Source organism: Plutella xylostella, chromosome 7, assembly GCF_932276165.1.
Source record: "Plutella xylostella chromosome 7, ilPluXylo3.1, whole genome shotgun sequence".
Lineage (NCBI taxonomy): Eukaryota > Metazoa > Arthropoda > Insecta > Lepidoptera > Plutellidae > Plutella > Plutella xylostella.
The window spans coordinates 7,202,209-7,218,461 of record NC_063987.1 but is presented as its reverse complement, the minus strand read 5'-3'; the positions used below and the strand labels follow the sequence as shown (position 1 = coordinate 7,218,461).

Sequence of the window (16,253 nt, the reverse complement as noted above, 5' to 3'; positions counted from 1 at the left end):
TCCAGCCGTTTAGAAATTATGCGACTTTTAGTGTTGAATGTCGCGGGTTTTTAACATTGTTCGGTTAGGTTATTTATCCTTGTCACTAATAGTTACCGTATACATGACTGTAACTTAAAAGGATCGCCTCTTTTTCTTCTGCCGACGCTACATCCGCGTCCGCGTTGTTCTATGGTCGACGCGAACACCTGGCAAACAGACAGGTTGACAGAAGAAAAAGAGGCGATCCCTTTACGTTACGATCTTATAATATATGCAATGACCATAATACTGTGTTCCCCTGCCAGGTGGAGACAATAGGCGACGCCTACATGGTGGTCTCCGGGCTGCCAGTCCGCAACGGGACCCGACACGCGTGCGAGATAGCGCGGATGGCGCTGGCTCTTCGCGACGCCGTACGCCGGTTCCGCATCCGACATCGTCCGCACGATCAGCTCAATCTGCGAATCGGAGTCCACTCAGGTGGGTGTCTACTGTATAGACCGCTACATGGATTCTTTATCGACATAGATAAAAGTCACTTTATTTATTTATTTATTTAATTCTTTATTGCACAAATATAAAAATGCATGTACAAAAGGTGGGCTTAATGCTAAGAGCATTTGCTACCAGCCAACCTACAGGATTTATCACGATTCGCTATAAATACGGCGCTGTGATTGGTGGAACTCACATTAAATTCATTACCGGCTGCCACTACACGGACCGTTATCGACAAATAAACGTGAATATATCGCAATTCGTCATAAATGTGGCGTTTTTTAAATGAGTTTATCGAGGTCGATAAAAATCCCGTGTATGCCGCAGCGCCGATAATTTTTCCTATGTAGGTATATATTCCTCCATGAATATAAAAACTCCACTGTAGCATAATACGCCGCTAACTCAGTCGGCGGCAACATGGCAGTACACAGTCCGCAACGGCACACGACACGCGTGCGAGATAGCGCGGATGGCGCTGGCCCTGCGCGACGCCGTACGCCGGTTCCGCATCCGACATCGTCCGCACGATCAGCTGAACCTGCGGATCGGGGTGCACTCAGGTTGGTGACTATACTACCAGATGCTGCTACACGGGTTCGTTATCGACGAATAAACGAAACTATATCGCGATTCGCCATATATACGGCATATATAACTTTCATTAAACGAGGTTATCGACGTCGATAAGGAACTCGTGTAGCGACTACAGCGTCGGTAGATACGTAACGCAATTCGTCATAAATACAGCGCTGTGTTAATTAGTTTATCGACGTCGATAAGATACCCGTGTAGCGCTAGCGGCCGCAGCGCAGACTATTTATCCTATGTATATTACCCTCCATGGTTCGGCATTAGGCATTATGTATGAAAACGCCATTGTAGTATAATAAGAATGGCATAATTATATAAGACACCTACGCCGCTAACTCAGTCGGCGGCGACATAGTAGCACACGGTCCGGTCCATAGTAGCAACGGGACCCGACACGCGTGCGAGATAGCACGGATGGCGCTGGCTCTTCGCGACGCCGTACGCCGGTTCCGCATCCGACATCGTCCGCACGATCAGCTGAACCTGCGGATCGGGGTGCACTCAGGTTGGTGACTATACTACCAGATTCTGCTACACGGGTTCGTTATCGACAAATAAACAAAACTATACCGCGATTCGCCATAAACAAAGAGCTGTGATTGGTAGATCGCGTTTATCGACGTCGATAAGGAACTCGTGTAGCGGCTACAGCGTCGATATATGTATACCTATCGAAATTCGTAATAAATACGGCGCTGTGTAATTGAGTTTATCGACGTCTATAAGAAACCCGTGTAGTGACTACAGCGCCGATAGTTTTTCCTATGTAGTAGGTATATTTTCCTCCATGGTTCGGCAAAAGTCTGAAAACTCCATTATAGCACCTATAATGCGCCGCTAACTCAGTCAGTAGCTACATGGTAGCACACGGTCCGCAACGGGACACGACACGCGTGCGAGATAGCGCGGATGGCGCTGGCTCTTCGCGAAGCCGTACGCCGGTTCCGCATCCGACACCGCCCGCGCGACCAGCTCAACCTGCGGATCGGGGTTCACTCAGGTTCGTGTCTAAACCCAGGCCATTTATACACGGGTTATTTATCGATATAAGTATATAAAATACACTGTATCGCGATTCGCCATAAATCTGGCTTTGTGTAAATGAGTTTATTGACGTCATAAATACAGTGCTGAATAAATAAGTTTATCGAAGTCGATAAGAAACCGGTGTACCGGCTGCAACGCCTATAGTTTTTCCTATTATGTTCCTCCTTGACACGGCAATAGTATAAAAACTCCACGTGAAACTGACGTATAATGGAAGGGCATAACCCGACACTATATCGCGATTCGTCATAAATACGGCGCTGTGTAAAAGAGTTAATCGATGTTGATAAAGAATCCGTGTAGCGGCTACTCGTATTATTATGCGGCGCTAACTCAGCCGACGGTGACATGGTAGTACACGGTCTGAGGATCGGGCTGCACTCAGGTCGGTGTCTAGATCTAGAACCTAACCCAGCTACCGCTACACGGGTTCGCTATCGACGTAGATAAGCGTCACTATATCGCAATTCGTCATAAATACCGCTCTGTGATTGGTTCTTCCGCATCCGACACCGCCCGCACGACCAGCTGAACCTAAGGATGGGAGTGCATTCAGATTGGTTTACTTAGGTCATATATGTGCAAAAATCTCTGCTTGGTGATAGATAGATAGACACATAATACCTACTTTGGATATCCAGTATGCTAACCGAACCCGGTCGGACAGAATCATCATCATCACCTACTTCATTGCACACAACTACAGGCGTTACAAAAGTTATACTTATTGAAAACAGGAGGAGGGCAACCAGTGCCCATTCGCCACTGCAACCTTAAAACATCTATTGTGACCCGCCTGTTTGAGTCAAATTTCACTTTCTAGGTCCAGATCTTTTACAAACCTGACGATCTTACCGAGAGGGTGAGACCTATGGCGGCCATTTTGTAGTCGCACAAGATTCTCTCCAGCGCCGATAGTTTTTCCTATGGTTTTTTTCCGACCATGGTTCGGAAAAAGTGTGAATACTCCCTTATTAGGTAATTCCAAGTAACGGAAATTCACTGATTACACAATTAATTTTACATCCTACAAAACATGTAAATTCGTCCAACTCCAATGGCGTCAAACGGTCCAAAATCACGGACTGTGGTGAAATAATTTAGTCCTCCATATGCGAGGTCACGATCCGGAACCGACACAGATATTGCGCTAAATTATACGGATTACGTTACTGTTAGTACTTCTTCATTATCACATTCACCGAAATCAAACTTCAAAAACCGCCATTGATGTAATTAACGGTTCCTGAGTTTGTGTTTTGATAAAGTAACAATAATAATAATAAATACGTGGGGACATCTCACACACGTCCATGACGTCCATCCGACCCGAACTAGGCAGAATGCAGGCCTGTAATAGGGCTATCGGACAACTAGACACATAGATAGTGTAACTACACATTAACACCCAAGACCCAAAAAGAAATCTTTAATTTAAACTAACATCTGTCCCGGACCTTCGACATAGAAGTCAGGGTATCTATTAACCACTACCATGGTGTATTATCGTCAAAGAAAAACATATTTATAAATGTAGATAGGTATCATGTTATACTTTCACTATCAGAAGTTTTATGAACACCGTGTTCTAAAATCTCATTTTTTGCACATCCAAACAACAGTGTGTTTATTTCTGTATGAAATAATAGAAGCAAATTTAATTATTTACATTTTCACTGAGCCGTAAGGCCACAATACGTATTTATTATGGTATAGATAATGCTTGTTACGACCAAGTAGAGTCAACAAAACAGAACAGTTTAAAATAAAGGAAATTAATAAATTCGTTTGGTAATATTTCGTTTAAACAAAATGAAAAATAGTTCAATAATAAAAGAAGTTACAATTGAAAGGATTTGTGAGCTTTCTTTGTTTGTCAGGTAGATGCGAGAAACCTAAATCTGTTCGGTATATGAATTGTAGTAACTTTCAAAATTTCCATCATTACCTACAATGTTTAAAATTGTTGAATCCGTGTGTGAAATTCTCATTTTTGCAGACAGTACTTCGTTACATACATTCGAAGCTTGTTGAGGGTTGTGCCACTTAGCAATTCAGATTGTTGATTCAATAAGAAAATGAGTTTCGTATTACCGACTGAGGCGTTGCGCGGTACAAATAGGGACGAAATTTGCTAATATTTGAGTTTTTGAGTGGTTTGTAAGTTGGCAAAGTTTTTGAACTACCCGGAGGCAAGTCAATGTACGGTCAGCTGCATAAGTTGTTATACACTTCTGTACCTTGTCAAACTGAGGAACCGTCAATGCTCAATGAATGGATAGGTGGTTTGTTAGATTGACAAGGTTCGAAAGTGTAGAGCTACTTATGCAGCTGACTGTACCATTATTAGCTAATGAACTAGGTACCATACACTTTCACTGCTGGAAATATGCGAAAAATCTATGTCTAAAAATGTACCGATTGAGATAAAGTGTGAAAACATTCCTTTTTACATCGAAGAATGCAAGCAAGTTGCTTTGACTTAGGTAAATAAATATGTGGGGACATCTCACACACGGCTATCCGACCCCAAGCTAGGCAGAACCTGTGTTATGGGTGTCGGACAGCTGATATATCTACACAAATACATAGATAGATAGATACTAAATATAAATATCAACACCCAAGACCCGAGTACAAATATCTGTGTTAAAACAATTATCTGCCCCAGCCGGGAATCGAACCCGGGACCTTCGGCTCAGTAGTCAGGGTCACTAACCACTGCGCCATTCGGTCGTCGTATTCTCAACTTCTTTAGAAATATGAAGTGTCTCGAAACTTAGATACTATTTTTTGTACTTATACACAGTGTGTTCCCAATGACGAAAATTATAAGATTTTCCATCACAATGGAAAATATTTTTTGGTCGAATCTGAGAAAGATCCAATATTTTGCCATGAACAAAATTTAAATGTTTAAAAATAATTATAACACAAATATATTAACATTTTTAAATTAAGTATTTATATGTCTGTCGGACCCTTAGTCGCGCAGTTTATAACACAGTTTTCATCGTAATAAAATAAGCCGCTCAGGTTTTCCGGCTTTCAATAATTTAATACTTGGGGCTTTCTAAGCCAAGGCTTAACGTTCCAGGCTTGAAATTTCATTTATACTTTTTGCAATAGTCACTTTTCAGGTTTACATCGCATTAACCTATTTCATATTTTACTAATTGCAATAGCAGCTTAAAAATATATGTGATAGTGATTAAATTAAAGGGTCTCGAGTCATTAAAAAACCATTGATAATATTTTTATCTTACTAAGTAGATTTACGTAATGGTCCACTAACTACACAACCTAATTATATATTGATATACCTTTTAAATTTAGCAGCGTAATACTCTGATCTTATCTACGAAAGCTTTGACGTGTTGGCGAGCTGCAAATTCACTAATGCTCCAAACCTCGGTAACATCTTGACTCGACCGGAAATCGCATTAGTTGGATATCCAGCATGCTAACATAAATTATTATGTTTCAACCCAGATTAACAGTCATATTGGCATGAATTGGAAGCTCCACAGATACTCGTTTTGCCTCCAACCAATGTGAGTATTTGATAAATAATAAGTAGCTGAGTATGTCCTTGTGATAGGGACAAAGGACCGATGCTTCTATAGAATAATAATAACATGGCAAATATGACTAGGCAGATGCTGATAACGTGTACCCACACCCACGGCAGCTGTATTCAATGGCGTGTCGTGGGATACCACAGCTTGGGAATTTATACTGCCTAATTAATGATTTATGCAATCAACTATAACTTAATTGAACATAACTTAAAAAATATACTTGCAGATTTTTTTTAAAATATAAATATCCATATTAGTGTCCCACTGGTGGGAAATTACAGACAACTAGAGCAATTATCGCTACGAGCAATCTCTTACAATTAACCTTCCGTAAAAGTCACATAAATACATAATATAACACAACAAGCTATCTATGAGTTACTTACTTTCTATGTCGCAAACGGCAACTTTTATATTTTACGCTTACTATCAAAACTCACACTGTTTATTCAATAGACAAACAGTGTCGGTACCAATCTATTTATTAGGATCCCCAATTCCATTTCTAGAGTAACTGACACAGACGGGCAGACTTTACTCTCCGGATTTGGCCAAAGCTCGGTTCAACACCCGTCTATTCTGCCACATAAATTTATGTAAGCACGCAAAACTTACGATTCTCAATATAAATAAATTTCTTTTTCGTAGCATCGAACGTGCGTATAATCTACATATATTTCTCCCAATTTCCCTATCAGCATTGAAATTCAAATGAGTGGTACAGAAGTCGTGATATTCACGGTAGTATTTCGTACGCCAATAATAATAAGATGGAGTGACAAAGTTTGTTTTGAATTGTGGATCAAAGGTTCGTCTGGAGTTAAATTTTCAGGGATGAAACCTGTGATGAAAACATGTAACTTTATAAAGTAAACAAACCCTTTCAGTGACTGGAACGACATATTCTACTGAGTAAACGAAACAACTTTAACATTTGCTACGTTACTCAGAGGGTAAATTTCCCAAAGGTCTCTCTCTCTCTCTCTCAGCCTTCTGTAGTCCACTGTTGGACATAGGCCTCTCCTAACGATCGCCACCCCAAACGGTCACCCGCCATCTGCATCCAGCGGCTTCCCGCTACCTTCCGCAGATCATCAGACCAACGGGTTGGGGGGCGACCGACACGCCGTTTGCCGACACGGGGTCTCCACTCCAGAACCTTTCTACTCCAGCGGTCGTCGGCTCTGCGGGCTACGTGGCCAGCCCATTGCCACTTCAGCGTGCTAATCCTTTTGGCTATGTCGGTAACTTTAGTTCTCCTGCGGATTTCTTCATTACGAATCCTATCTCGCAGGGACACGCCTAACATAGCCCTTTCCATAGCACGCTGAGCAACTCTGAGCTTGTGGATAAGCCCTTTGGTGAAGCACCACGTCTCGGCTCCGTAAGTCATCACTGGCAACACGCACTGATTGAAAACTTTTGTTTTCAGACACTGAGGTATGTTTTCAGTGAAGATGTGTCGTAATTTCCCGAACGCTGCCCATCCGAGTTGGATTCTACGAGCTACCTCTTTATCGAAGTTGGATTTACCTAATCGGATCACTTGTCCTAGGTAGGGATACTGATCGACAACTTCGATGGTGACACCTCCTACAGTTACGGGCGATGATGAAACATGTTCGTTCGACATGACCTTTGTCTTGTCCATGTTCATTTTCAGCCCAACTTGTTTAGAGGCATCATTGAGGTCTGTGAGCATTTCGCCTAACTCCTCCAGCGTTTCCGCCATAATAACTATGTCATCAGCAAATCGTAGATGAGAGATATATTCGCCATTGACGTTAATGCCCAGTCTTTTCCACTCTACAAGCTTAAAAACATCTTCCAGTGCACAGGTGAACAGTTTCGGAGAAATAACATCTCCCTGTCTCACGCCCCTTTGCAACTGGATCGGTTTTGTGCTATGTTCGTGTAATCGAACTGACATTGTGGCAGCATTGTACATACATCTCAACACCTCGATATAGCGATAGTCTATATGGCACCGCTGAAGGGATTGAAGCATCGCCCAGAGCTCAATAGAATCAAAGGCTTTCTCATAGTCCACAAACGCTAGACATAAAGGTAGATTATACTCCTCGGTCTTCTGTATAACCTGCCGAAGCGTGTGTATATGATCTATGGTACTATAGCCTTTTCGGAACCCGGCTTGTTCGGGTGGCTGGAAGTCGTCGAGTCTTTGCTCGAGACGATTCGTAATAACTCTCGAAAACAGCTTGTACACATGGCTCAGAAGTGCAATGGGTCTATAATTCTTCAATAGGGCTTTGTTGCCTTTCTTGAAGAACAAAGTCACTACACTTCTGCTCCATGCCTCCGGGCTTGTGCCTTCGAGTATGACGGAATTAAACAGCCTCCGAAGTGCTATTAAAATCGGTCTACCGCCGGCTTTCAGAAGTTCTGTCGTTATTCCATCATCTCCCGGAGCTTTGTTGTTTTTTAGCTGTTTGAGAGCTATACTAATCTCGTCTAGACTGACGTCCGGAATATCTTCGGTATAGTGTCGGGTGAGTGGCGCTCGGCTGTCGTGAGCACCGCTGCTAATAGGGTTTTGTGTTGTGGTGTATAACTGTCCGTAGAATCTCTCAATTTCTCCCAGAATTTCGGGCACTGATGAAACGGTGTTGCCAGTGTCGGTCTTCAGTTGGGTCAACAGAGTCTGCCGAACAGGTCGATCTCTAGCAAAGACTTTGGAGCCCTTGTTTTGCTCTATTGCGTCTTGAATGCGCTTGCAATTGTAGCGTCTCATATCGCAACGTCTTGCTTTGGCGATCTGTCTGTTTAGACGTCTGTATTCGACCATATCAACTGAAGACTGCAACCTCATTTCTCTCCGTTCTCTTATGAGACTCAGAGTCCCATCTGAGAGTTTTTGAGGTCCTCGGTTGGTTCGGGACGAAAAATATTTCGATCCTACCTCTCGGACAGTTTCCACAAACCTATTATTTAAATCGTCAACTGTAACGCAATTCTCTAAACATATCAGGCGGTCGCAAAGCTCAGACTGAAAGCTTTCGGGATCCTGGATTTGAGCAGGAGTAGGACGGAGCGTGGACTTCATTAGACGGGAGCGTTCTATTTTGCAGTTTATATTCAAAGTGCCTCTTACGAGTCGGTGATCGCTGCCGGTCTTAACCCTACTGATCACTGAGACATCATTGAATATGTGCTTCTTATCCGTCAATATGAAGTCGATCTCGTTTTTAGTCTTCCCATCGGGGCTAATCCACGTCCACTTCCTTTGTGGCTTCTTCTTGTAGAAGGAGTTCATCATATAGAGGCCCTCCTTCTCCAAGAAGTCAGCCAGCATTTGCCCACGATGGTTTCGGACTCCAAATCCATGTGACCCCACTTTCGTCTCGCCGCCTTCTTGTTTTCCGAGTTTCGCGTTAAAGTCTCCCATCACCACCGTGAAATGAGTAGTGAGCTTACGCAGGGCAGACGATACGTCTTCATACGCAAGTTCGACCTCATCATCGGTGTGCTTAGATGTGGGTGCGTAAACCTGTATGACCTTCATTGAGTATCGTTTAGATATTCTCAGGATGAGGTACGCAACCCGTGTCGACACACTTCCGATTTCAACGATGTTGTTGACGAGGGACTTGTTGACGATGAACCCGACACCCCCTTGGGACAGTTGGTCGCCCTCCCGGTGGTACAGCAAGTTTCCGGACTGGAGAATTTCCGTATCCTCTCCCTCTCGTCGGACTTCGGATAACCCTATAATGTCCCATTTTAACTTGCTGATTTCCTCTTCCAGCTCCTCTATCTTCACGTCTTCCCTCAGTGTCCGTGCGTTATATGTTGCCAGGTGCAAGGGTCGGTTGGGCTGGTAGCCGACTCTCTGCCGGAGATTCTTCGCACCCCCTGCCCCGCCGTTACCGTGACCGCTACCGGAGTCCGGGATAGCGGGGCTGCCGGGGACTGGGGGCCGGGGCTTTGTTTTTTCCATCAGGAGGTGTATTTGCCATAATCACCGCACTTGGCAGGCTTGTTGGTGATTCTCCTTTTTTACGGCGGGAGATCGCCGCCTCTGCTAGGAGAGGAGGTCGGGTCGATTTACCGCCGCCCGACATTCGGCGTTGTCACTCGTTAGCACCACCCAGGGGACACGTGTAGGGTAACTAGGGTTTGTACCTACGGACGTGAGCGACAAGCCCCCCAAAGGTCATAAAAAGTTAAATGTCTATTATTTTATGTCTGATCTCTTCAGGTTCCCCTTTTAGTATGATGACCCCATTGGTCATCCATTTTTGCCATACTATGTAACTATTGCAACACGATGTGTAATAATGTATGCTTGTAAAGGTATGTCTACATGCTTTACAACAGTATTTCAAATTACATTTAATACAGCTCTAATGAAAACGTATTATGAATTTTATTAACTCGAGATAAAAGTTAATTAATAATGCGCATTTCATACTCTCGTGACAATAGTCTGAAATTTCTGAAGCGAGAAAAGTTTATGAGTTCTCGTAACCGCCTCGATTTTAACTACATTTTGTACTAGCACGAGTAAAAAAGGCACATTTCATTTGTTAGGTACTTTTTATTGACAATAAAGTACAGCTGTAAAAGTCGTTAAGCAGAAAGTAAAATTTCTTGAAAGATTTTTAAATTACTTGTCCATTTGTGATTTAATGGAGCACGGGAAATATAATTGGTTGAACGCGCTGTAAAATTGGTTACACAGTTTAATACTAAGTTTTATAAATATATTTTTTTAGTTTGAAACCTACTCTGATAAAACTGAAATTCTAAAACAACCTATCTATCCCCTACATCTATATCCAAAAAGAAATTATATCATTTCTCCCACCAGGTCCGTGCGTCGCCGGGGTGGTCGGTCTCAAGATGCCACGGTACTGCCTCTTCGGAGACACCGTCAACACGGCGTCTCGCATGGAGTCCAATGGGGAAGCCCTGAAGATCCACCTGTCTCCGACCACCAAGGCTTTGCTGGATATCTACGGGACTTTCCTGCTGGAGTGCAGGGGAGAGGTAGCGATGAAGGTGAGTCTTAAACTGAGTTGTACAAAGGAACTTCAAGCTAATGTCGGTATTAAATGTATTGCTGACTTACTTTGACAGTATGTGGACAGAAAGAGACAGGCATATATTAAATGCTAACATATTTTCCTTTCTTCTACTCGGCATTTAGGGATGCTGTTGTTTCTTGTACAGGTCAAATTTTCAATGTGGACATCAGTCTCTATGACCTTTGTGACAAGTACTTTTTGTAAGTCCTTGCGTAGTTGACCTTCTCGTAAACATTTTTGTTGATGATGATGTATAGTATAGGGTACGTTAACATCGACATGTCTCCGTAATAATAAGTGATGAAATTCATCCATAAGATTATTAAATTTCGGAATCAATAGTAACCCACAAACAAGCCACTGCTAGCTAGAACAGACGTCCCCAAACCACATCAATTTATTTGTGACCCTAGGAATCTGATCCGAAAGCTTTACTGCCAATAAAGTCATTCACCTTTCCGCTTCACCGAGGGTCCTCAGTGTCAAAGGTTACAAAGGGCGCATTCTTACACAGACGCGTTTAACACCGACTAGAGATACGATGCGAGTTAACCCAAATTGGAGAACCTTCGGGACGACTGACGAAACCTTCCTTGTGTAGTTAAATTAACGACTTGTGGAAAGAAAGGAATGTTTCTGTACTCTTGACAGTAACATGTTTGGAAATTAAATACTTTGGTACTTAATACATTTACAGAAAACCTCAAGGTATAATTATGACTATATTTAATAAGTTAGTGGATATAATATTTAAAACTAAGACCCCCTCAGATTACCCAATAGTGTTTATATAAAATCGTATTAATTTTCACTACATCATCAGCCAATAATCATCCACTGCTGGACATAGGCCTCTTCCAAGGAGCGCCACAACACTCGGTCCTCGGCCTTCCTCATCCAACCACTACCGGCTACCCGCCTAAGGTCGTCAGTTAAGCCCAATTTTCTGTACTGATAGATTTTTTTCATTTTATCCAACAGGGAAAAGGAAGTCTAGTCACATACTGGTTGTTAGGCGAGCAAGTGGACCCGAACGCGCCCAAAGAGAAACCTTCGCTTACGAAAGCGCAGACGCTGTCCACGGAAAGTGGATCTCTATCTCATCTCACTCCTTTCCGTCAGCGCCTCGACCACGGCTCCAGGTCATCCAGCAGACGGGGATCCGGCATCTTCAACAATAAATCAGACTTGAGCAAGCTGGAGAAAGAAGCACAGCCGCTACTCCAAACCCTCAAAATGCAGAGACAGCAATCCGACCCAACAGAACCAGTCACCAACGGATCAGACTTAGGAGACGAATCAGACAAAATTAGCCTTTCCAACTCCATATCCCTTAATGTCAACTCTCTGAATCACAACACAGTGAATCAGACTGGACAGCCAAAGGTTAAGCTGAAGGATTTTCAAATGAACTCCATAGGAAACCATAAGCCAAAAGTAGGGAATAATAATTGGATATCGAAATTGCCGACTGCTAGCTCGTTTGATAACGGCACCAAGAAAGGGAATGATGGGTTAAAGGATTACAGCAGTGTGCCTCTGCTGTCGAAAACTGAAAAACCAAATGATTCAGTAGTGTAATTGTTTAAGGCTGTTTTGCATTATCTTTGTAAATATTATGTTGTACTTAATAAATGTCTAATCAAAGAGAGAATTTTCGATTCAATAGCTTATTACGAATACTATACGGAATGTGTCAATATTATTATTAGATTGTATTAGCGTGTCCTTGACGACAGTCAACTTGGTAGACTGTTATTAATATTATCGATGTGGTTACTATTAGTTATATTCAAAATACATTCCTAATTAATAACATTGTATTTAGGTCAAAATACGAATAATATATTTTCTGACGTTTTTAGGATGAATGTATTAGGTATTTTTGTCTTTTCTAATGGACTTTAAAACTTAATGAATCAAACTAAATGTTGCATACGTAGGTACTTAGTTTTTTTATTGTTCACAAATTTATACAGGATGGATAATAAACTGTGCTCAACCACACAACAAAAGAGTAACTTTTTTCTATGCCGTGTGTGATAACTCACGCAGTCGTAACTTTATTATGAGTTTTGTAAATAATTATCAATGAAATAAATTAAATTTGTTCAGATCTAACTTATTCCGGTGTATCATGTTGAGAAACTCCATCCTGTATTAAAAAATGTGGTAGAACTTCAATGATGAGAGACTAGTTGTAAATACTTAACTAACTATTTTTAATTCTTATTTCGTGTAAATAAATACTTATCTACTACCTACTTCGGAATTCATTGTAACATTGTTGTGATCTTAGCGAAAGGTATTATACTAAATGTGTATTTATAAAATAATAATTGTAATAAATCGTGAATGAAGGTGTTTGACTTGCACATAAATGTTTGAAAAACGTTATAGCCAATAAAAAGAGTGAGAAGTAATTGTACCATTTTTCTTGCATTCCTAAGAACTATCATCATCAAAAAACTAAGGAGGACGAGTATCTGCAATTCTGCATGTCAAGTGTAATATCAGTAATATAGGTAGTGTGCAAAAATAGTAAAAAAAATAAAACCAAAGAGCTAAATAGGAACTCGTGTGTACTGTGTACGTACTGCGCACACACTTGGGCACTATAATCTACTCCTGTGTAGGTAGATGGCTGATCTCAATTGAGATTAGCCGCCGTGGTCGAAATTCGGCTAGGAGGACAATAACTTCTTACATAGTTTCCTTGTTTGTGTATTAGTCTGTGGTAGCCTAGCTCCGAAACGGATGGGCCGATTTTCATTTATATTTTCATTTGCACACTTACAGAATTACTTAATCGCATGCGCCTCAGTCGTATGGGCCAAAATGCCCCTCCTTCGCTCTCACCACGTCTAATTGGCCCCAGGGGGGTCACTCTATATCACGAAAAACTAAGTTTCAGATCGCTGCTGCGACAGCCACGTCTCTATCTCGTTGTGTTAAACGCGCCGATTGCACGACAGTTCAGTAGAGCGATCCGGAAAAAACGCAGCACATTCTATTCGAAAGTGCTGTCAACCTGTCAACAACAAAATGGCGGTGTATAGATTTGCGAAAGTTGGACAGCTATCATTCCATAGGTCATTGTCAGAATAATATTATGTACTCTGTGGTCATTCTTTTCAAAACTCATTCGAAAGGTAAAAAGTGTTCGAAAGTGCTGTCAAGTTGACAATAGTCGCACTCGCATTCGATTCTATTCGTTAGCTCGAATTTTCGTGATACGGGTACTGGTTCGTTCGTTTTTCGTCAGTATAGAGTAACCCCCCAGCACATCCTGCGGTAGACGTCGTTAGTCGGGAAATGGCTTCACTTGGCAGCGTAGACTGAATTTAACTTCCAAATAATGAAATCTAACTGCTTAAACGAGTTCATTCAATGAGAATAGTCTTTTAGAAATTTTCTATTAAAGTTTCTTACTTGATTGAATCTGACTTGCATGAATTTGAAGTTATATTCGAGGATATTAAGGCAATCCCAGCACTGCATTTCACACTCAAGATCTGCCTTAAAAATAAGTTAAAATTACAGAAGCATTTTCAAAATATGCAAGTAAGTATCCGGATTATATTTTCTCTTTGCTCATAATTTTATCCTAAATCTATGACAACCTTTCAGCGCATTATGTCAAATAATATCTAAATCAATACCATTCCATAAGTACCTCTATAATAGACAAAATGATGGGCTCTCATTCATTCAAAGGGTTTTTCTTTTGAAACGCGACACTTTTAGGGCAAAATCGAGTAACCTTTTGATCTCACGACTGAAACGCCGATCAATTAATTCAATTTGTTAATTTTGATCCTCACCTCCTCACCTTTACGTATCAAATTATTTGATTCCATTCCGATCTTTGAAAATCATAAATTTTTTGATGTGTTATTTTTCGTGTTATAATAAGTAATATACACTCACGGGCAATGAAAAAGTTCCACTCACAGAATGCCGAACTAAAACAATCCAAATTTTTTTAAACATTTTTTTTTAAATTAAATACCTACTACCGTTTTTAGTTAATAATATCCTGATGCTCTGTTAAATGTACTTCAATGTTGCAGAAGGCTTCATTAAGCTAGCCTTTCCCGTTTAGGAGTAATTTGGTGCGTTCCTCAGTGGCACCTTTTCATTGCCCGTGAGTGTACACTTGTCTAAAATTAATAATGCACATGCAGATCTTCACACCCGAATCAATAAATCGTAAGATTCTTAAAAAAAACACTTGCATTTTGCACCTTGTTTGAAAGAAATAGGATTCAATATCATGTGTCACATAATCGAAAACAACCGATCTGTCAAAGATTTCTATGCGCATTATCAATTTTGGAGCACTTAGTCCAGTCAAGGAATGAGGTGTAGAGTGCGTGAGCAGGTAACTCAGCGATTCCTTCAGAAACTTGTTCAGGGGGCTTAGGTTGTTAACATACCAAAAGTCCTGACTCCTAGGTGATGAGCGGGGGGGAGGAGGGGGGATAAAGATACGAATTTTTGGTTTTTTGCTTATATCTCAAAAACGGTGCATCGGAGAGAAATATTATAAACTACTAAAATGGAGGTCTTAAAATTACCTAAAACTTTTGTATCATATGTTTTTTTCTAATTACTAACCGTTTTCGAGCTATTACCCTCGGAAAAAATTGAAATTTACAAGAAAAAGTATTCATGTCAAAAAATTCATAAACATTGCATCATATTGCCTTAACCAATTCATAAACGAAAAAAATGAAGAGGAAAGAAGTTGTCGATTTTTTTATTCCCTTTTAGAATATATTACATATGTTGGTCAATGTCCAACCCGCCTAAAGTTAAAGCTATTCTAAACTTGCATTTTGGTAAAGTCACTGACATAGCTCACCAAATTAGTAAGGTTAAGTGTGAGTAAAATATCTGTACCTTTAGGTGAGTTGGACATTAACCAGCATATGTATACAGGTACTTTCGGCTAACGTGTTATCGGACAAGCATTATTTTGGTGAAGCAACCTTGTCGTCGATCTGTGCTTTTGAGGAACCGCTCTATCGGAGAACAATAATTAGTAAACGGTTCGGAGCTCTACAAAGTCCAGTTATAAGACGTTTTGCCTTAAAATTGGAACAAATCTTGTTCGTTTCCCTACTGAGATTTTGTCCGCCTATGTAGTTGTTTTGGCTATATCTTGGTCATACCTTAATCGATTTTAGATTGTAATATGTCATTTTAAAGCTTATACATTGACTATGTTTTTAAACTGTAGTGCCTGAATTTTTTTCAGATAAAATTCTTTTTTAATTAAGCAATTTTTTTTCACCTTTTGAAACATTTTCTTAATTTTTCAATTATTATGAAGCACTGTGTCTAAATTAAGTTGAATATTGCGCATTTAATGATTATAATTAGTTGAGTACGATGTCACAGATGCAAAACAATCAAAAAAGTATGAATAAAATGGTTAGTTTTAAAAATATTTGGCTTTTAAACATAAATTTTGGCAAAATTATAAAAAAAACTTAAA

At 40.7% G+C, this 16,253-nt stretch overlaps 1 protein-coding gene across 6 annotated transcripts in view; it reads left to right on the top strand.

The window, feature by feature from the left end:
* LOC105389255 (atrial natriuretic peptide receptor 1) overlaps positions 1-13,173 on the top strand; it is a 195,650-nt gene extending 182,477 nt beyond the window's left edge. For all 6 annotated transcript variants that reach the window (XM_048622101.1, XM_048622102.1, XM_048622103.1 and 3 more), the window contains 4 exons: positions 288-362; positions 1,480-1,579; positions 10,534-10,724; positions 11,732-13,173. In XM_048622101.1, the coding sequence (XP_048478058.1) occupies positions 288-362; positions 1,480-1,579; positions 10,534-10,724; positions 11,732-12,331 (966 nt within the window). In that variant the 3' untranslated portion in view covers positions 12,332-13,173. The remainder of the gene's footprint in view (positions 1-287; positions 363-1,479; positions 1,580-10,533; positions 10,725-11,731) is intronic.
* Positions 13,174-16,253: the final 3,080 nt, after the last annotated feature.